Source organism: Homarus americanus, unplaced genomic scaffold (genome assembly GCF_018991925.1).
Source record: "Homarus americanus isolate GMGI-L3 unplaced genomic scaffold, GMGI_Hamer_2.0 scaffold25483, whole genome shotgun sequence".
NCBI classification, from domain to species: domain Eukaryota; kingdom Metazoa; phylum Arthropoda; class Malacostraca; order Decapoda; family Nephropidae; genus Homarus; species Homarus americanus.
The window spans coordinates 2,715,871-2,737,505 of record NW_024726235.1 but is presented as its reverse complement, the minus strand read 5'-3'; the positions used below and the strand labels follow the sequence as shown (position 1 = coordinate 2,737,505).

Below are 21,635 nucleotides of genomic sequence, written 5' to 3'. Positions count from 1 at the left end.
TCACAACAGTATTTATGGGAGACTTATTTCCTCTCTTGAGTTGCTGAGTGAAACTATTTGTGCCAATGAGGTCAATAATCAAACAAGTGCCAGATGGGGAATGACTCAAGTCTAGTAGAATATCAAACGCGGAATGAACTAATTAGGTCATTTTTTATGCAATGGCTAATAAATAAACACATACACACAGCGTTTCAGTAGTGTTTGGATAATCTCCCTCTTCAAGACGGGGACTCACATGCGAACAGATATGAGCAAGGCATTAACTCCTTTCTCAGTCTACACGCTGGAGCAATTAAAAATTTCTTATGAGTTATCTAAGTAATACAAAAATCTTCACTACGTTAGGTTTTACGAAGTGATGCCATATAGACTGGGTAAATTAATACATCATTTTGCGACGACTAAGTTAACTGGCAAATTTAAATCAATTAATCTATCGTTTTTACTCCATTCACAAGTTAACGGTACAGAACAGGTGCGCGACGTCTACAATTTACCTGCTTATCCACATTAATTACCCCCGTGACTCTCAGCCTTTGAGTGGATAATTCTCATCTCCCTGAAAATTATTTATATACACATGAAATCAAAGCGACTTATAATGGTTTATCATAAAGTTTCCTTTACTTAAATATTCTTTGAACTAAAAGAAATCGCAATTTATTAATTCTAAAATAGGATGATCCAACACTGTGATTGAATTCATTTAAAATTTTACAGATTAATATAAGAGTGGCTTTTATTTTAGTTGTCGATGTTTGCATCTTCACTTTTCCAATTACATTCACAAGTTGGTAAGATATCCGAGTCCCGTCTCCCGCCGGGGTCAATACCCTCTGCAGACTGGTTATCACGGCGCGGGATTTTCAAAACTATCTTGAAGTCCTCGAGCAAACTCAGTACATTACTAAGGAGTGTATTTTTTTTAACGTGTAACGCACAAACATACAAAAACACACATACACCTAAATGTTACATCATTAATGCATCACACGAACGAAAATAAATGTCAACACTTCGGTTCATACTCAAGTACACATTAGTTTTGAATGTGTTTGTGCGATAAACTGCATACATTAGCAGACTCCACCGCTAGCGATATATGTTGGTCAGACAGTAGTGTAACGTTATGATAATTACAGCTAACACCTCAATTCAAGGTTGACACCAGGCCCTAACCGCTCCCCTCATCATCATTATTGTGGCAGTGAAATAATGGAGTGTTGTGGCACGTGTGAAGTAGGATGACACAAGCGAAAACATTAGTTGACTAAATATAGGAGGGCCGACTGACCCGGGTATTGGCCCACCACCAAAGTCTCTCCTACTGCTGTGAGCCTTACCACTCAAGCCCAGCCAACACTTGCCCCTCTTCACTCCTATCTCGCTATTCTTCCCGTATCTTAACCTCCTCCTCCCTCCGCTCGACCCCTATTTTCCCCCTCTGATAATGTCATGCCAGTGTCTCAAGCCATTGGTTTTTGTCCAGCATTTATAATGGTAATATCTTTCACCTGTCACCCTGGAATGTGATCAACATTACTTTTTCAATAGCTGGTCATACAAGAGTGAACAAACACTTAATGAAATTCTCGAAAAAACAAATTCAGGGTGAAACTAGTCAATAAATATTTTTCTTCACAGAAGGTATTTTCGTTTTCTTACAATAGTTTCTGTATGGGAAATGTAGTTCTTGCAACACGACACAAGAAAGCATAACGACAAGACGTACAATATATAAAACGAAATGACTTTGATGTAGAAAAGGTGAAAGCACCCGTAGGTTACCTTACCTGTTTTGACGAGTTTGAAGGTGACGGAGTTGTGAGCCTTAAGTGTTTCGTTAACGGGGGCGTATGTGAGGTCACGGAAGCTGGCTTCGCTTGCCATGACGCTCTTTTGAAGGCCACGAGGCCCCGCTTGACTCTTTACGTTAGCCCCGGCTCCTCGACCTGAGGCTGTAGCGCCACCAGCAGCACTAGGAACAGGAGCAGTGGAAGGGGGATGGTCAGAAGCCCTCTGGCTTCCTATGCTGTGGATACTCCTGCTGCTTGGGTGTCTCTGTACAGAAAGTAGCCGTGAGTCCTGTGGCTGTGACAGATACTCCTGCTGAGCCCTCACACTCTCACCGACAGAAACCTGCTGAGATTTCGCACTCTCAGCAACAGGCACCTGCTGGGGCTTTACACTCTTATCGACAAGCAGTTCCTGAGACTTCGCAATTTCAGCAACAGGCACCTGCAGAGGCTTATTTACCCCGTCGCCGCTCAGGTAGGACCTGAAACTTTCACTTTTAACAAGATGGGACCTGAAGCTCTGATTTGCACTGAGCTGAGTCCTGGTATTTCCACTGCCACGAAAATCTTGAGGATTGTCACTTTTTCTATGGTCTTGAGCTCTTAAGCTATTAAACTTATGGTTATTGACAGCGGACAGATCCTGACTACCTCTGTCAACAGTTAGCTCGTCCCGAGCCCTAAAACTACTGCTGCGGGTCACCGAGGACTCCCGCAGGGGTCCTGAAGGACTCCCGGCCCACGAGGAGCGATTGGCGGCGGTCTTCCCTCCTGAGGACGGCGGACTCAGCAGAACTTTGGTTTTAGCACCAGTGGAGGAGATGGAGGAAGTTTCAGTGGAAGTGGAGTAGGAGGATGGTTGCCGCTGGTTTAACAATATTTCTGGATGCTGGTGTGGCCGGTGCTTTGGCGGTGGTTGCTTCAGAGAACTATTGTGACTGCTATTGCTACTACTACTAGGAACACTGCTAGGTTGATGAGGACTAAGTGGATGAGGTTGACTACTACTGGACGCTTTGGACGGTGTCTTTTGAGGAGAAGTTGTTTTCTGAAGTTTCAGTTGTTGTTGTTGTTGTTGTTGCTGTTGTTGTTGCTGCTGTTGTTGTTGTTGTTGTTTTTGTTGTTGAGGTGGTGTTGGTTTTTGAGGGTTTGGGAGTTGCTGATTCAAGGGAGGTTGAAGTTGATTGGGAAGTTGTTGGTTAGGTTGGGAAGGAGGCAGAACTTGCACAGTGTGCCTCTTATGGGTCTGTTGGGACGACGACGATGTCTCACGTTTACTTCCTTTCGCACTATTCAGATCTAACAAGTCGTCCAGGGGGAAAATCACATACATTCTCTCCCTCTGCTAGCCATGATCGCGTGCTAGCAAAGGGGACACGACCGGTACCCGCAGCCAAAGCACACTGAGGAAGACGAGAAGCATTCACCGCCGGGCTGCCTCTCTGAGCCTGCGCGCCAAAAGCGGGGACAGGTAAGCTCACCCACTCTCCTGTTGTCGTCTTACCTCCATTTTTTATCCATTTCGCTGTTGCTCCAACAGTAATCGTTGTTTTTATAACGCATATAACTTGTGAGTTTACTTAAGTAACATGTGATCAACAAAAGCATAGAGTTTGAGCTCAAGAGCAGCGGTTTTATTTCTGGTAGTGCGCGTATAGCAAGTTGGCAGTCTGAACGGGAGAGTGCCAGCCAGCCAGCCCCCTCCCTCCCACCTCTAGTGTTTCACCTGACGTCGTGTGGGGAGGACACAGACTTGCTCCTCCTCCCGCCAACCCTCCACACACTCCTCAACTTTTCCCTTAGTTCATACTTTCTTTCTAAAGTATGAAGAGATTATTTCTCATTAAGATGTATCACTTTTTTACTTCACAGAAAACGCACTTTTACATAACAAATACTATTGCGTAAAAAAATATTTGTTTTTCTTGTAAGACGTAAGTTACCCATTCATAGGTCTAACCTGCCAATTTAATGAACTCATGGTGATGTTAAGGAATAAAAAAGTTAGTAAGTTTGGCCGTGACCCTAAATAAGTCACCATTCTCTGATACTATGATAATTGATTATTAATACTCACATCAACTAATACAGTACTGTAACATTATGATGATAAAATTAACTCGTCATAACAAACTTTGTTAAGCGGGTGTTTACAACTATCATCCTCTCATATTAATTGATAACTACATACTGGAGCCTTTTATTAATGTTATACAAGGAGTAACTTATTGATCATTCATGACATTTCGTTCCTTAACACACACATTTTTAGGGATATTGTCACGGAGAGTCAAATTCATATCTCAACAGGTGAATGGCGTTGACAAATACCTACACTGGTGTATGTGTTCACACCTGTAACTCATTATAAGTCACTGTACACACTTATCTATTTCCTTCTCTCGCAAATTACATTAAAATAATACTTTGAATTTTCAGTTTGACGTCATCACTGAGCTAAGTCAACAACAGTGTAAACTCTATATTAAATATTTACTAGAATGGAAACTAAATTATTGTCCCCAAGTTTGTGCCGCAGTGTTTAGCTGAGGGTGAACTAACCTACTGAATACTGATTAAATGCTGGGAAAACAAATGTGTCTGTCGTGTACAGTTAACTTTAACAAATGCCATACGAGTTTATACTGTATAATCAACAACCGGTGACAGGTGATCTAGGAGGCATCTGACGCACACCCATGAAACGTATCGAATTATCTCTCTCGACGGATTCTTCACCTATCAATACTATGTAAGTGACGAAAATCCCTGAACACTTACAAAATTACTTCGCAATAAAGCCATCAGGCGGCAGCTTCTCCGAAACACTGATGCACCACACGATGCTTAGTAATGTTATGGACTGTCGAGAAAGATCTTGTCGGAGACGATCGCCTAGAACTATTGTCGAGCTGAAAATGTCATTCTGGTTACACAATGATCTGGGCATTTTAGTTCCATATGTAATAACATGAGCACTAACATACTTCTTCTTTACGCTACAGTAGTTGTGTACCTCAGCCTCGTCACTCAGTGTGTAAATCTCTTATTTTCTCATCATAAAGAGGTAGAACGAAACGATCTAAGAATTGGGTAAAACTGAAGTCATCAAACTGAAGGCGATTGAAAAATTCATGAGTTAAAATGTTTCACAAAATTCACACACAAATGCTACTTGATAAATGTGTAAATTATAATTTACATAAACTTGAGAATTAATATTCAATGGAGATTTAATAAATGCCTTAATCTGTAAAATTTCAGTCCATAAAATTTGATTTGAAAAACGTGTAAATTCAGTCGCCTCACTGAGCGTTATTTGAGAGAGGCGTCAATTTGACATTCACAGGGAGAGATTAATGCACGTGTGAATTTATAGTCTTAACGCTAAAGGCAGTTTAAGATAGGCGTAAGTCTGAGTCATCACATGGGACCTACTGTCATAATACTATATACTGTATAGTACTTAAGTGCTATTGGTCAATCAGTGCTTTCTGGAGCGATGATGATCAAGAATATAAAACAATATGACAGGATATTCATCATTTATTCTAGTAATTCTTATGAGCCAGATTTTAATACATAAATAAAGGTAAACGTGTCTCTACCTGTTGCTGAACGGGACTTTTTGCTACTAAAATATTCAGTAGCCATAAATCTAAGGAGGTGCAATCAATTACATATATGTTTCGCTCTCTTATCAAGGACAATTAAATCTTACCTGCTTCCATGAGTAGGAAAAATCCGGGATATACTACACACACGGGGGCCACCTACAGCAGAAACTTTACCCGTTATTAATGACCTCAACCAGTTAGACACAAGACTCAACCCAAAACACTTCACACTTGTTCCTCACAACACCCAAACCCTTTCACTATATTAAAGTCTCGTTTCTTGACATGCGCTTCCTATAACTGCTTTGTTTCTCCATCTTACACTCCCCTCTTTCAAATCCTCCCTCCACTCCCGCTCCCTGACAAGCGCTACCTGGAGGTTATTGCTACGATGGTTCCAGGAAATAGCTCTCCCAATCTACCTGGGATTTCAACATGGTCCCGAACACTCCTGCTGGCATTTCACAAACTAATCAATATGACGTGAAGCGCTTTACCCCCCTGACATTATATTCACATATATATATAAGAATCTCCAGCCTGTTTCAACCTTCCCTACCGTACAACCGAACACAAACCTCCATCATACAGCAAAATGAAACACAAACAAAACCAAAAAGAACAACACATACTGAGTCATTACTGTCCATAACCATCCCAAACTCACAAATCCGTTTCCACAATTAAAGTAAGAAAGCAACGTACTGAATCCTTAAATATTTAACAGTATTCCATGTTCATATTCACATAAGGATATTGAGTAAATCACCAGACACATATATCCAGGAAAATTAAATATGCATGCGGTTTCTGACATATAGACAACGCAGGTACACAGCGCATCTAGACCGTGCAGGTATACTACAACAGTCAATAGTAAGACTATTCGACTAAGGATACCCGAATAACTATCTAATGCTTATTTCCAGTAGAGGCCTTTGATCCCTTGAATTTAAAATGCGTGTATAATTTGGAGGTTTTTGACGAGATAAAACTCTATAGGCCTATGGCTGTATCAACAAAGACATATTAAAGGGACGCCTAGAAGTTCCCAGACGAAAAAGCTCTCCCCCATAGGCCTATATTCAATGTATAAAGACTGACAGAATAAGATGAACGAATAATACCGTTTAGTGCTAACAATAGAAACAATAGCCTTGGTAACACTGTTGTAGCCAGTGAGAGAGTATCACATTATGAAGTTCTCTAACTGAATATTTCTAGCATAGTCACTTTGTACCTGGTTCGCTCATACAAACCAATTACTCCGTCTGCCTCGCTACACCCTTTTAGTGCCTAGATTCAGTCTTGTTACGGAAACATATCCGGACCATTAGTGTTCTGATAAAGTACAAGCGATGGACTGTTAGTTTCCAGAGCATAAAAACACACTTCATGGGAGCGAGTAGTCTGGAACAACAGTGCTCACTATACTTCTTCTATTCACGTAAAACTCCATTCTCCTATTCCTTAGTGAGAAATTTTTGAAAATATAAAGAAAAGATCTATAGTAACGGCTTAGAGGTGGGAGTAAACATCTCACTAAGCAAGAGTAACGAAACAGTTCTTCACCTTGTCTTCGAGTTAACGTTTCCAAGACAGAAGAGAGCCAGGGACGCCGACCTATTTCATTGTGGGTGTTTCCTTCTTCCCAGACACATACAATGAGTCTCAAGAAGCATCGGAAAAATAATCCACACTGTGTATTAAAACCTGACTCAAACAGAGAAGCACAGAGTCAGTTCCCCGTTTCCGCAGCAACAGGTGGTTCACGGCAGTCATCCCAGAAGCTTACCCCCACATTTCAGAAGCTAAACCCTTGCTACTCTCCTTCCCGACGCTATCATGGACCGACAGTAAAGTACCCAAAGTGGTTGTTGCATCCCAGCCTATTGGTTATATTGTTTACTGTTATTTGGGAACACCAATTTTACGTTTAATTAAGAAAACAACAGATTCCCTCTCGATATATCTCCACCAATCACACCAACACTCACTTATGCTGCAATAAAGACATTTTTATCGTGACTAGTGGGAAACGGAATCGTATATTGGCAAAAAGATGAATGCCAGTCACATTTAACATGTCTGAAAATATTTAATTCAGAAAATAGAACAATTTTATTAAGGCATAACTGTTCCTCGAGCCTAACACTTGACGTAAAAGGTTTCTCAAGTGGTGGGATTCTGGCCAAGTTTGTTAGTAAGTGTTACTCAACAGGTCTCAAGCAACTACTTAATTAAATGAGACAAAAATGGTCACAGCTTAATAAAAATAAAAACATTCTATAATATACACATTTTTATTAAAATACGAAAATAAATTACATTATTTGATTTCTGTTCACTAATCATAAACTTTGCTTAGCAGAAGTGAATTTAAATTCAGAATGAATGAGACTTTTATTTAACTTGTTTTCTCGATTACTAAACCTTCATTAAATAAAGTGATTGGTTGTCTATAAAGTAAATAAACAAATCTGATGACGTCACGGGCCAGGCTCAACTCAACAACCCTCCCTATGGGCTGCTGTTGGCGATTTCTTTAGTGTGTTTACAGCTCAATAGACGACGTGAGTTCTTCCCAACAGATGGCGCACCACTGTATTATTTCTTCCTAAATAACTGGATAATTCCGTGATGGTGAGTAACTGCCATATGTCAAGATATTGCGAGAAAATATATGTTTACATGAATTGAAATATTCACTAGAAGTTTGTTTAATAACATGTTTGTTTATACAGTAAATTTAATCAACCGGTTTCCTTCTTTGAATCACTAACCTAACTGCAAATCCCGTCCTTACTTCTGTATTATGTATTAACCTAACTTATCCTTAACAAACCCAATCTAGTTTATTAAAAAAAAATCAATTTAATTCAATTATTCAACTAACTCTTTTTACCATATATTTTTCCCTCATAAAAGCTTTTACTGAGCATGACTAAATATTGATTACATTTGAACTCGCCCAGAACGCCACACCACCAAGACAGTCTCTGGTGTTATTTTTGCAGCCTGTCACTTCTGGCCGCGACTGTACTTGACTAGAAATTGTACGATGTGTGGTGCTCTTAGGGTGAGGTATAGTGGCCGTGATGTCTCCCTCCTACCAGGTCCTCGCGTCGTCAACTCCTTCATGTCACCCTGCGGGACACCACCCTCGTTCTGTATCCAGAGTCAACAGCTGGAGACAGAGGAAGAACAAAGTGGAGATCTGGACGGGCACTCAGTACGGGTGCCCGGAGGAAGTGTTCAACGGATACTCGGGTAATGAACGCTGAAGGGGTGTTCGGGGGATGAAGGATAAATTAATTCTTACGGTAAAGGGTGGGGGATCCATATTCTCCAGATGTATTGGAAAAAAAATCAAGTGACTCTGATTTTCATTTTTATTCATGTCAGCCAAAACTAATGTGCCCCCAGATAGCATTCTCGAGGTATTTAATCTTAAAGTTTTAAGACAAGACCTGTGATCACCCGACAGCTGTAGCTTATTGATAAAGAAGCACCCGCGAGGTCTTATACCCAAGCTAAGTTGGCAAATGTTCATGTCAGACACAAATGTGATGAGAAACATTTAAGGAAAATTCCAACAATTTTTAAGAAATTTAATTCGTCTCGGTCAGTGTTTTTATTCCTATTTTTTCAATTTATAGGACATTTCGGAAGCCATCTTGGGTGGCTTACACTGACGTCGGGAACAGTCAAGAAGAGAACCATTTAAGGAATGTTTCTGGAATTGTTCGGTTAAACAGAATCAACAAATCGTGCGAAAAGCTTAAGGACGGACGAAGGAACAGACGATCAACCATAGAAATTGTCCATTCAGACGAACTAAACCAATAAAAATTCATAATCAAAGGATCGAACTACTTGACATACAGTACATCGCTGACAAGTGGTAGCTGACAAATTTTCCCCTTCAGGTATAAAATAAAATCCCGAAACTTACACAAAAATACAGCTTTATGCTCTTAAAACTATATTCTTGATAATGTTATTTAAGAAAGAGAGGTGAGGTGGTGAGCGCCAAGTGTCTGTGAACCACGAGATGCACACCTGCACCGCCACCTGTATGAACACATATATTGCAATTGCCTCAGGTAGTTCATATATGCACATCGTCACTAGTAACAGCTGATAGTCCGTGACACGTGCACAGCTGTTTAACAAATGTCTATATAATTTATGTCCTTACGCAGTTACCTACTCAGGGTCTCACCCGTCATCTGTTGAACAGTGGGACCACAGAAGGAAAAAACTTGGATGTTCTACAATTCTACATGATTTAAATGACATAACCTTCACTCGACCTCCACACAGTTCTCCCAGTAACCATAACCTTCACTCGACCTCTACACAGTTCTCCCAGTAACCATAACCTTCACTCGACCTCTACACAGTTCTCCCAGTAACCATAACCTTCACTCGACCTCCACACAGTTCTCCCAGTAACCATAACCTTCACTCGACCTCCACACAGTTCTCCCAGTAACCATAACCTTCACTCGACCTCCACACAGTTCTCCCAGTAACCATAACCTTCACTCGACCTCTACACAGTTCTCCCAGTAACCATAACCTTCACTCGACCTCTACACAGTTCTCCCAGTAACCATAACCTTCACTCGACCTCCACACAGTTCTCCCAGTAACCATAACCTTCACTCGACCTCCACACAGTTCTCCCAGTAACCATAACCTTCACTCGACCTCCACACAGTTCTCCCAGTAACCATAACCTTCACTCGACCTCCACACAGTTCTCCCAGTAACTTGGCTCTTCACAGCTACCCATTCCCCCCTGTCTATGTCTTCAACATTTAGTTCATCATCTCCGCTTTAAATATGCGTAAAACAAAATTATAAAGCAAATATTTTAACAAAATCTTAACAATATTATAAAAAAGATAAAACACATTTAAACTTGAGGTCTTTCGCCATTAGAATATGCTCTGTCATCTAATTTTTCTTAATACTCTCGCCTAGAAACCAAGTATCCATGCCAGAAAAATACATATAAACATTACTGCACAATAATACACAAATATCGGGTACAAACAAAGACAGGGTCAAGAATGTCTATCGGCAACACAACTTTAAATCAATTTCCTTAGCAAAGTTTAGAATTTCTCCTCTGACAGTAAGAAATACCGAAAGCAGCGATGCCGTCCCCCGAGGCAGAGGTGTGTGACTATTGGCAACTCTTTGGGATTTTGTACTGCTTACACACACGAGCAAGACAGACGACCCAGCTCACTCCCGTCTGTACCCTGACTGACTCAAGGAACGGGTAGTGGTGATAAGAGTGAAGGGAAGGAACAGGAGAGCGTGGAATTTTAAAAAGACGAGTAGGAAACAAACCAAAATATATTTAAAGTACCAAAACACTGACAGACAAGCAAACTAATATATTCAGACGTGCATATACACACAAATAAGTAAATACAAACAACAAATAAACAAGCACACACACACACACACACACACACACACACACACACACACACACACACACACACACACACACACACACACTCTACCCTGTTTCATTTTTTACTTCACCATCCCTGAATTCCCTTCCCCACACACATCCTATACCACACCACATCACAAGGCAACACTCCGCTGAACACCCGCCTCAACTTCATCACTTCCCCAACATTTCTGGAGCCTTGTACAGTATTCCACCTTCCCCTACACCATATCACACAGTACCACTCCACACAATGCACCAAACCATTTACGTCAGCCTCCCCTACAACGTCCCTGAATCTCCCCGAGTCGACACGCACAAGCAGTAAAGCAAAGTTTCCTTCCATTCACGCTCCTAAAATTGTTGAGTTTGTCCTATAAATATCGCCTGGCTCATCACTGTGGTTTCAAATATCTTATGCCTCCTAAAAATTAAAATATCACATAAAATTTATATAATAGATCATCCTTCTCTTCATACGCTAAATAGTTAGTAATCATAGGCCGGACATAACACCTCAGCAGAAGCCAAGTCATCAGAAGTTTCAGGAAGCTACTAAGCTACTCGTTAATTACATTGCAAACTTGAATCAGTTCATGAGGTTTGACTGAAAAATTTCCTTTAAACCATGACCTCGTTAAATATACTCAAGGTTATGTCAGTATTTCCTTGCTTCGTAAGTTAAAATCTAACCTTACATAAGTTCAGTCTTGACTACACCCGTATTTAATTAAAAATAAAACCTGACCTAACTTACAGTATTAACTCAATAAGTGTCTGGCTAAATATGAAACTGTTTAATTAAGCAGAAAAGTTATAGGTATGATAAGTACACTAAAAGAAGAGTCATATCACAGCTTAGACTTTTGAGAGAGAGCTTAGGAAACAAACCTAAACAATATTAATGGACTTTTCTCATAAGAAATTCCCACCAGAATATATATGTTACCCTAAAATACATCTTTACTTTATGACAATAGTAATATTCTGACTCTCTCAGTTTTATTTACAGTTAGTTACTTTTAAGTTTCGGAGTCGTTTGAACCAAGATATCCCATACCCACACACAGTATAAGGCAGACACGTGCACAGGTAGGGCTCAGGGGGAAGCTCGAGCCCCTGCCCCTTTGCCCTGCCAGTTACGAAGTGACCCCCTCTATGCTTTTTTTGTTTTTGTTTTTTCAATCCTCAGTAACAAGAGGGTAGGGTATCCACCAGCCATGAAAAAAAGAGGCAGATTAGCCCATTTAGGATGCAAAGAACTTAGGGAGGAAAAAATCCTCTTATATTATTCTAAAGCCAAGAATGTACACCATGCTATAATATTATATGTGGCGCGATTTCGCGGCAGTGCTTGGATTTTAGTAGAGACGTGATCGGTTCAGTCCTAACTCTTTCCCGTTCATGGGGAACGGAGCCCTGGGACGGACTGTAAAGTAGCATTAAAAGACTGTTTCTTTAGTTTATGTTGTAAATAAAATGTCTAATAATGTTATTGTATGGCGTATGATTTATCTATACACAAACTTGAAGTACATATTGACAACCAGTAATTCGTAAGGCAGTAGTTTGCATGTTGATTTTATTTTATTAGCTATATTTTCATTAGAAAATAAAATAAGAGTATACCCAAATTCAGGGGACATTCGTAGCAACTGCATATGGCCTCAAAATGGCCCTCAAATCGATCACACCCCCAGCTGTAAGGGCTCGCTTCGCTCGCCTCCTCCCTCGGGGGATGGTGCTCTTTTTTGCCAATTCTAACTACTCCATCTGACATATCCTGTCCACGGCCCTGGTATAAGTCACAGAGATTATAACAGCATTAAATTTATAAAAAAAAATATTATAGTGGACTGTGCCTCCCTAGTGTACGAACGCTATAGAGGATCCCATCTAGCACCCCTCCCAGAGCGGTAACCAAGAATCCCAAGTCATCTAAACTCTAAAGTTACTAAAACTTAGGCCACATAAGCAAATTTTCCGTAAACTTTGAACTCGCTGTAGCAGTCACTCCTAATACTACTGTCGTTTTCTATAGTGCCAAGGCAAGTCCAAAAGCAGCTAGAGGGGGACCTCTACCGTTCGTACACTACCTCGGCACATCCACCAAAAATAAGCTTTTCAATCCTTCAAAGACTTTCTAATAGTACAGTAATATTATTTTAATCGTAATATTTACTAATTATCGGCGTCTTCATAATTATTATCGTGTTATTCCTTTTACTCCTTGCTACTTTATTAAAGCTTTACAAAACACGCCATCATTAATATTACAAATTAGACAAGGGAAACTACATCTGTCCTTACAGTTTATACAATTTATGGAGTGGCCATGCATTTTCTGTACTAAATTACAGCTATGTAGAGTTTTCCGAGATGATGTAAAGAAATACAATCAGCATATACGTTTTAGATATTATTAGAATAACTTTCTTTTGTACTTTGCTGAACTCTAATTAAAAGTTTAACTACAGTATAGCTAAGATAATCTTCATTTGATGTTTAAGACAACTTAACTATATATTCTAAATGTTGAATTATTATTTTTCTTATTAAAACAAATTTGCTTAAGTTAGCAAATAAATTTATATGTTTATTTAATCTTATTTTACATGGCTTATTTTTTAATAAATTTTGAAAGTTATCAGCTTATTATCTGTATGTATGTATGTATGTATACAAAAAGGAATATATTCATTAAATATTTACCCGAGCGGTTTGTATTGAAAAATAGCGAATTTTGCTACAACTTTGAGGTTTTTCGATAGGTTGAGTTGGCAACACTGTCACTGCCTCTTCACAACAACTGGGGCAGAGAGAGACGACTACCAGAGTGCCCTAACATGTCTTTGTATGAATTGTCCCTCATTGTGAGAAATATGCCCAAAGTACGTCATAATATAATTTCAACTAGAAAAATAGGTAGTTATTAAGACAATTATCGTAATGATAACCATTGTAATTACGACACCCAGGTCAATTTAAACAGGCAAACATACCAACTTTGAGGAAATTGTGAGCTAAACACGATGAAAATTTGATCTAATGACACTAAAATGATGGTTCTGTGTGCTTTGTACGGGAAGATAATAACTATTTAGTGGTGTTGTCTGCACACTTTGTTTTCAACCTACTCGTCCACAAGAAAACGTAAAATTACACTCTTATAAAGACAGTTAGTTAGTTATTTATTGAGTAATTTGTTACCTCGTTCACATTGATTCAACTATACAAAAGGATTACCCTTAAACTAGTCATTTTAGAAATTTAAATTTTTTTATAGAGAAAATGTGGTCCTACTCTAATGTGTTGGAGTGGCACTTAAGAGAACGTTTAGGTGGAGCTATGGTGACGAAAGAAAGCGAAGAAACAAATTAATTCAAGCCAAGTTTTGTTTGTGGCCCACACGTCATTGGGATGGTACCCGTGGACTCGATCGCTGGTCTGTGCAAAACATTTCTACCTGACCATGGTCGTCTGAATTTTTCCGTGTTAGCCAGACTCAACCCAGGTTAAAGCAATTCTCAGCCGTGTGTTACGCAATAGCGAGCAGTAAAATGTGTTCGGGTTAATCCGCTTTGAACAAACCCGTTAAGATTCCATCGTGTTACCTTTTGACTGTTAATACTCTTTCCTCATGATTTTTCTTTTTACCATTGCTCAAATTTTTTTCCTTTTTTACCATTGCTTCTATTTTTTCTTCCCTTATTTCACCCCTACTTTATTATAGTTTTCTGTTACCTGTAAAATTGCTTCTCGTCATTCTTACAAATTTCTCAGCCATTCTTCTGCCCTCATTTAGTTTCTCTCTCCTTTGTTTTAAATAAAATAATTTCCTTCCGCATATTATACGAACTCTACTTATGTAGCTCATTTCCACCTTCAGTTAATATGAATTATATGTTTACAGCATGCTTAAATAATTATTTCCATAGTAGGCCTCAAACTAAAACTTCAAGTCTTCAAGTTTACTTCCACTGATCAGTACCTTATTACTTTTCATATTTTTCAGGCTGGCTTAGTGACAGCTGTAAAGAGAGTATCAGAGTCAATCCTTGATGAAGGTGGTTATGTAAGCAAGATTGAAAGTTTAGGTGCGAGAGAACTACCCTACAAGATGACAGCACATGGACAAGTCCACACAAAAGGAAAGTAAGTTACTCTTTCACTTTGCATATCATTTTGAAGTTATCAGCAGTATCCTCCTTTATGAAGACTATAAATTTCAATCAAATCCACTTGGTGGCCATTCTTCATGTGATAGAATGATACAGTACTATTTTATACTTCTTATATGAATTTATGACATATGGACTGGGAATGAGACAGAAAACTTTACAATTCAAGCTACAAACATATATGGGTTACCTATGTGGTTACCAGAACCCAGGGGGTAAGAAATAGTGAAGTGTATATACAGTATACTGTATACATTGTTTAGAATGGCAGTGAAGGCAAAGGGTGTAAATTGTGGAATGGTAGACTGGGTGATCACCGAGATGGTATTTTTTATTTATTTTATTTTCAAGGAAGATTTCTTCGTTGTGTTATTCACTTCTTTCTTATGGTTGTTTCATTTTAAAATTTTTAATATCCTTGAAAGTTTTGAACGATGTTATCTCACGGGGCAAAGGTCATACAGACACTCCCCGGGTTACGGATTTCTGACTTCATGGTTACTCTCCCATAAAACTTATTCAAAATGAGCGCCAAGTAATTCCTGGGTCCAACCATACCCCACCTGTGAGCTTGATGTTATGTTATGTTATGGTTATTTTTAACTTGTAATTGTCTTAATTTTTTATTTAGTTACTGAACATAGACATTCAATCTTACGTAAAGAAAGTGAAGAAAAAAATTAAATACATACTGCCAATTATCATGAGGCATGTAATATTTTTAGCTTGTAATTGTGGGTAGTTATCCATAATTTTCTTCATTTCGTTTTACTCCGTTACATACACACATCATCCTACATACAAAACGTGGAAAAATTAATCAAATAAATAATTATTATAAGGTATAAAGTATCTAAGGGTTTCCACTGTGAAAATATATGGCAAGTGTGTGGGGGTCGGAGCAGCTGTGCTAGGGACATTTATGTGTTGCTAAGTTCTTTTTATAGTTTCATTAATGCTATTTATATGCTTTTCTTGCTGATGTTTATAGGCCTTCAATTTAAAGTTTTATAAGTTTTTACGTTACAGTACACAGTTAAGCTACTTTTAGGGATGAATCTAGTGATCTGAACAAACTTTTCACCGCCAGTTAAAGAGGATTTATATATCCAGTACTGTACATTTTTGACCTGGCACTCAAAATTCCAGAAAAAACCTTTATGGCAACCCCAGGTCCCAAACATGCTTGATAAATGGTCCCATACCTGTATAGTAATTGTATATGCATACATTTGTATATGTATACATGATGTATATTATGTGTGTTCAATTATTACCAATGTAAGGGTCACTTCCAGGTTATGGCTAATTTGGCTCATGGACAGCCTCCAGGAACAGAACCCAACCATTACCTAGGGAGTGTCTATTGAAGTTGTAAGAATACATGGTAATAATATAATTTATTCTTTAATTTCAGCTATTTTCTGATTCACTTTGCTGCACCTCCCACGTCTCTAAGTGATATAACTGATAACTGCAGACGAGATATTGACTTGGTGCGACCTCTTGTGTCTAGAATTGAGTCAAAGGCTCGTTTTGAATGCACCCTGCATGAAGAGGTTCAGCCACCATCATCCAGGTATGATTCCTTGGAGTTTAATTTTTGTCCTCTTTTCATCAACATATTTTAGTGTATAAATACTGTACTCTATCTTAATGTCTGTTAGTTTGTATTGAAAATGATAAATTATGAAATGCCCTGTACTATATACCGGTACCAAATTTTAATAAAATCTGCTTAGAGGGAATATTTGTATGTATCTTACATAACCTCAGTGTGGCTTACATAGCATTGCCATCTCTTCTACTCTTGCTGGTCTCTTTCAAGCCATATCAAAGGGTAAATTAGAGGTAATAAAAAGTTCAGAACATAGAACAGAAATTGAGAGCATGGACTGGCAGATGTAAAACTTCAGAAGAGTGCAGGGAAGAGTAATGTCACCCTGCCAAGCTATGTTGCAAATTAATGGTAAGACGGCCAATTAATCAAGCCAGACCACAGAGTAGTAATAAAGTAAAATATTCTAATTTATGTTCAGAGTTTCAGTACCAGGTTTGAGGAATGGTATATTTAAGTGAATTTGGTTTGGACAGGCAAATCAGAATTGATATTAGATATAAGTAACATCTTAAGTGACTTTCTAACCTAATCTAATATAGCTGGTTTTATTTTATGACAGTAAATGATGTCTTAAATGAAACAACAAATTGTGCCCTATACAGTACTGTACTATACTGTATTATATCTACAGTATCTCAATTCCTTTTCTAGTATGTATGATATATATATATATATTGTATGCAAAATATACAATACTGTACTGCTTATTTTTAATCTGGCACCCAGAGGTGAAAATTGTTTACATACACATGCTGTACTTCCTACATTTCTCTTTTCTTAATTTCAGGCCGGAAGTTCATAAAATGATTCGAGAAGCTGAGAAAAGACTTCCTCCACACATCAAGAAGAAATTCCGTCTGAATACTGATCTTGGATATAACCCATTTTAAAACATTAGATTACATAATCCATTGCAGGTTTAACACTGATATGAATAACTAAAGGGTATGTAAATTCTGGTGTAAATATATTGTATATAAATTATACTCCAACTTCCCTTGAAATTCTCTAATTCTGACCTTTTAATAATGAAAGTTACTGTAATTTTATATTACTGTAGTTGGAATACATGTCATAATTTTCAGTTTGTGCCCCTTATTCAATATTTGTATACCTTTTCATGGACCCTATAATAAGTGGTAAATGAATAAACATACTGTACTGAATTCAGGAATTTTCCAATTTTTTCAAAAGTGTGCATAGAATACTGTATACATAAAATAGTAAATAAAGTAAAGTACAGTACCGTATTGTATGTGAATAATAATATGCAGAAGGTTAGAGGATGCAGTCCCCAGAATGAAATACTGTATACAAGTGTTTGGTTACTAAATTATTAAACAAATTTATTCAAGAAAACAAGTGACAATTGTTAAAATAACTACTGTACTTGTAATGTATTTATAAAAAACTTGCAGTAATTACCCGAACCCATAGCCATCAACCGTTTCCAACATGTACAATAACTACTGTCTTCTACTGTGCCACTTACCATATGTGTAATCATTTTTTTACTCTATTCTTTTATCATTTTATTAAGAAACAATCAATAGCTAATTACACTGGCTGGTGCACACTAGAATATTTAGTAAGATTGGAAAATTGTATTGAACAGGAGTATTTCTAGATATAGAAAAAGACCATGACGTGGTGAGCTCGAGTTGGGTGCTCATGAACCTCCACACCTTAGGTTTAAGAGGGCATTTACCCTACTTTTTAAAATCATTTCTCACAGACAGAAAATTAACTCAAGATATAAGACTGGCCACATTTGTCCAAAACAATGAGGCACCTTAGGACAGCATTCATGGTGCCATTTTAGTTTGATCATAGTTAATGATTGTCTATCACCAGCCCGTTATAATCTCTCTAATCACTTACGACTGTGCATTCATCAGAAGAGCAGATTTAAGAAGCTCTTGACGCTGCTCAACAGCAGGCTGAGGTTGGGTTTTAAGTTCTCTGCAGCAAAGACAATAGGAGTAACGTGTAACAGAAAAAGGTCCTTTGTACGACAGATAATTCTTTTGATGATACTATACTCCTACTGTACAGTATTTCAAAATTCAGTTAAATTTGTTGACCTATCTTTGGATAAATAGCTCTCAGGGAGAATCTAGGGAGCTAATAGCAAGTCTTTATTGTTGATGTACAACTTCCGAGTCAAATCTAAAAAGTAGTACTGTATGCATCTTCAAGCACTGGTGTCCTGCAGAAACTGATAGCGATTCAGAACAAATGCCAACACATCAGTGTTGGAGCATACAGGTGTACAAGAATCTCAAAACTAGAAGTGGAGGTGAATATTCCCCCCCCCCTACTATAGCCTAGTGGCTTCCGAGAAAAAATACGACTCATCCAGAAGAAATCTGCATCTGCTTCTTGGAACTCCTCCTAGTCTTTTCAAGATCATACTTATAATGATGGATCCAAGACATTCTTGTGCAGGCATCTGGCCAGAAAGTTTTCAGTCAAAATATCACTTGCCAGACCATAAATCAGTGTTCACAGAGGTTGTGGGTGTGACTGACAAGGCCATCAACTATGCAAACATTTCTAACAGTGAAAACTGTCATATACTGTACTGTATCTAGATTCTGTGTCAGGTCTTTATGCAATTTTGAATTGTCAACCATAAATTTGGAATTGGCATGTTCACTAGTACCTAGACAGTACTGTACTCAGATTCTGAACAAAATCCAATGTTGGCCAGTACAGCTGAAACTGTAAGCTTAATGGCCTTAATAACATCTGGACGTAATATATACTTTTCTCTCGGAATTGGAATTTAAGGGGTTTAACTAATTAAGTCCATCCAGACTCCAGAATAATACAAAAACACCAAAAAAGTCACTTCGGAAACCCACTGTTGGCGAGTAATTAGCATTGAAAAAATATAATTAAAAAAATATTTGTTTGCACAGCAATTAAAAATATAAAATTTTATATGGCAACCAGGGCTTGGTAACTGAGTATGTTGTTGGTTGGAATAAAGAGAAACAAATTGAAGAGAAATGTATAAATAATAAAAAAGAATCTGAAATTGTAGATATAGAATACTGTACATACTGTCAAATTATTCTAAACTTATTTAATTCGGATTTTTTCACTAATTCAAGAGACCCAGAGCCCTCTTTTTTTTCTTCATATTAACGAGGGTACAGCATTAGCATTTTGTATTGTACAGTGTATACCTACTATAACAGCATGTATGTATGTATGAAACAAAGTTGTAGTCATTTACGTAAACACTTGTCCCCCATTATTAAAGAAAACAAAATAGTAAATGTTGAGGACATTGAGGAGATAATGAAATCCTTGATGTCTGATATTAAGATTTGGATTGCTAGGAAAAAACTTAAGGTGAACGACGGTAAAACCAAGATTATCGTTATCCAAGGAAATAGATGTGGAGACGGCACAGATGATTTTGGCTCTTAAACTTTGGGGAAGCGCAACTCAGTCCTGTCGATTCTATTCTTAAACTTGGGGTGTACTTTGACTCTAAACTGAATTCTAAAGAGCATATAAATTCAGTAATTAAGGAGTTGCAACTTCATATTTGAGATCTAAATGCTGTTAAACCGTTTTTAGATACACATTGTAGTGGTGGTGGTGGTGGTTGTTGTTAGGTTGTGGTAGTTATAAGCTTGTGATGGTTGTAAGGTTGTTGTGGTAGCATGGTTGTGGTTGTAAGGTTGTTGTGGTGGTTGTAAGGTTGTGATGGTTGTAAGGTTGTGGTGGTTGTAAGGTTGTGGTGGTTGTAAGGTTGTTGTGGTAGCAAGGTTGTGGTTGTTGTGGTATCAAGGTTGTGGTGGTTGTAAGGTTGTGGTGGTAGCAAGGTTGTGGTGGTTGTAAGGTTGTGGTGGTTGTAAGGCTGTGGTGGTTGTAAGGTTGTGGTGGCAAGGGTTGTGGTGGTGGCTTAAGGTTGTGGTGGCTGTAAGTTGTTGTGGCTGTAAGGTTGTGGTTGTTGTAGGTTGTGGTGGTTTATGGTTGTGGTGGCTGTAGGTTGTGTGGTTGTAGTTATGTGGTGGTGTAAGGTTGTGGTGGCTGTAAGGTTATGGTGGGCAAGGTTGTGGTGGTAATGGTGGTTGTGTTAAGGTTGTGGTGGTTTGGGTTATGGTGGTTGTAAGGTGGTTGTAAGGTTTAAGGTGGTTGGTAAGGTTGTGGTGGTGGATTTAAGGTATGGTGGTTGTGGTTATGGTGGTTGCCAGGTTGTTGGTAAGGGTGTGGTTGGTGGTGCAAGGTAAGGTTATGGTGGCAAGGGTTGGTGGTTGTTAGGTTTGGTGCAAGGTTATGGTGGTCATGTGTCAGGTGTTATAAGCACAGTGGTGGTTGTAAGGTTGTGGTGGTTGTAAGGTCAGTGGTGGTTGTTATGGTGGTTTGCTGTGGTGGCTACAGGTTGTGGTGGTTGTAAGGTTGTGGTGGTTGTTGGTGGTTGTAAGGTTAAGGTATGGTGGTGTTGTGGTGTAGCAAGGTTATGATGGTTTATGTGGGTTTATGGTGGTTGTAAGGTGTAAGGTTGTGGTGGTGTTGTGGTGGTAGCAAGGTTGTGGTGGTTGTAAGGTTATGGTGGTTGTAAGGTTATGGTGGTTGTAAGGTTGTGGTGGTAGCAAGGTTGTTGTGGTTGTAAGGTTGTTGTGGTTGTAAGGTTGTGGTGGTTGTAAGGTTGTGGTGGTTGTAAGGTTGTGGTGGTTGTAAGGTTGTGATGGTAGCAAGGTTGTGGTAGTTGTAAGGTTGTGGTGGTTGTAAGGTTGTGGTGGTTGTAAGGTTGTGGTAGTTGTAAGGGTGTGGTGATGGAGAGGCATCACCAGCGTGAAGCACCATACTTGACGCTGACCTACAAACTGCCAGAAAATCATCAGGTGAGATCTTCCAGCAGAGTCCCGAGGCTACAACACACCGCCACTTTGCCTGTCACTCTGTGCTTATACAGTA

At 38.7% G+C, this 21,635-nt stretch overlaps 1 protein-coding gene across 1 annotated transcript; it reads left to right on the top strand.

Annotated features, from left to right (window-relative positions):
* Window positions 1–13,682: 13,682 nt before the first annotated feature.
* On the top strand, window positions 13,683–17,694 carry LOC121865427 (probable 28S ribosomal protein S6, mitochondrial). Its single transcript, XM_042364811.1, has 4 exons — window positions 13,683–13,786; window positions 14,911–15,050; window positions 16,494–16,655; window positions 17,485–17,694. Exons 1-4 carry the CDS (start codon window positions 13,742–13,744, stop codon window positions 17,585–17,587), a joined length of 450 nt encoding a protein of 149 aa, XP_042220745.1. The 5' UTR covers window positions 13,683–13,741; the 3' UTR covers window positions 17,588–17,694.
* The last annotated feature ends 3,941 nt before the right edge of the window (window positions 17,695–21,635 follow it).

Bases quoted from the DNA above. Each gene is read 5' to 3' on its own strand.
- LOC121865427 (XM_042364811.1), top strand. From the start codon at position 13,742: ATGTCTTTGTATGAATTGTCCCTCATTGTGAGAAATATGCCCAAA. The intron at 15,051-16,493 runs GTAAGTTACTCT...CTTTAATTTCAG, and splicing joins CAAGTCCACACAAAAGGAAA to CTATTTTCTGATTCACTTTG. The intron at 16,656-17,484 runs GTATGATTCCTT...TCTTAATTTCAG, and splicing joins GTTCAGCCACCATCATCCAG to GCCGGAAGTTCATAAAATGA.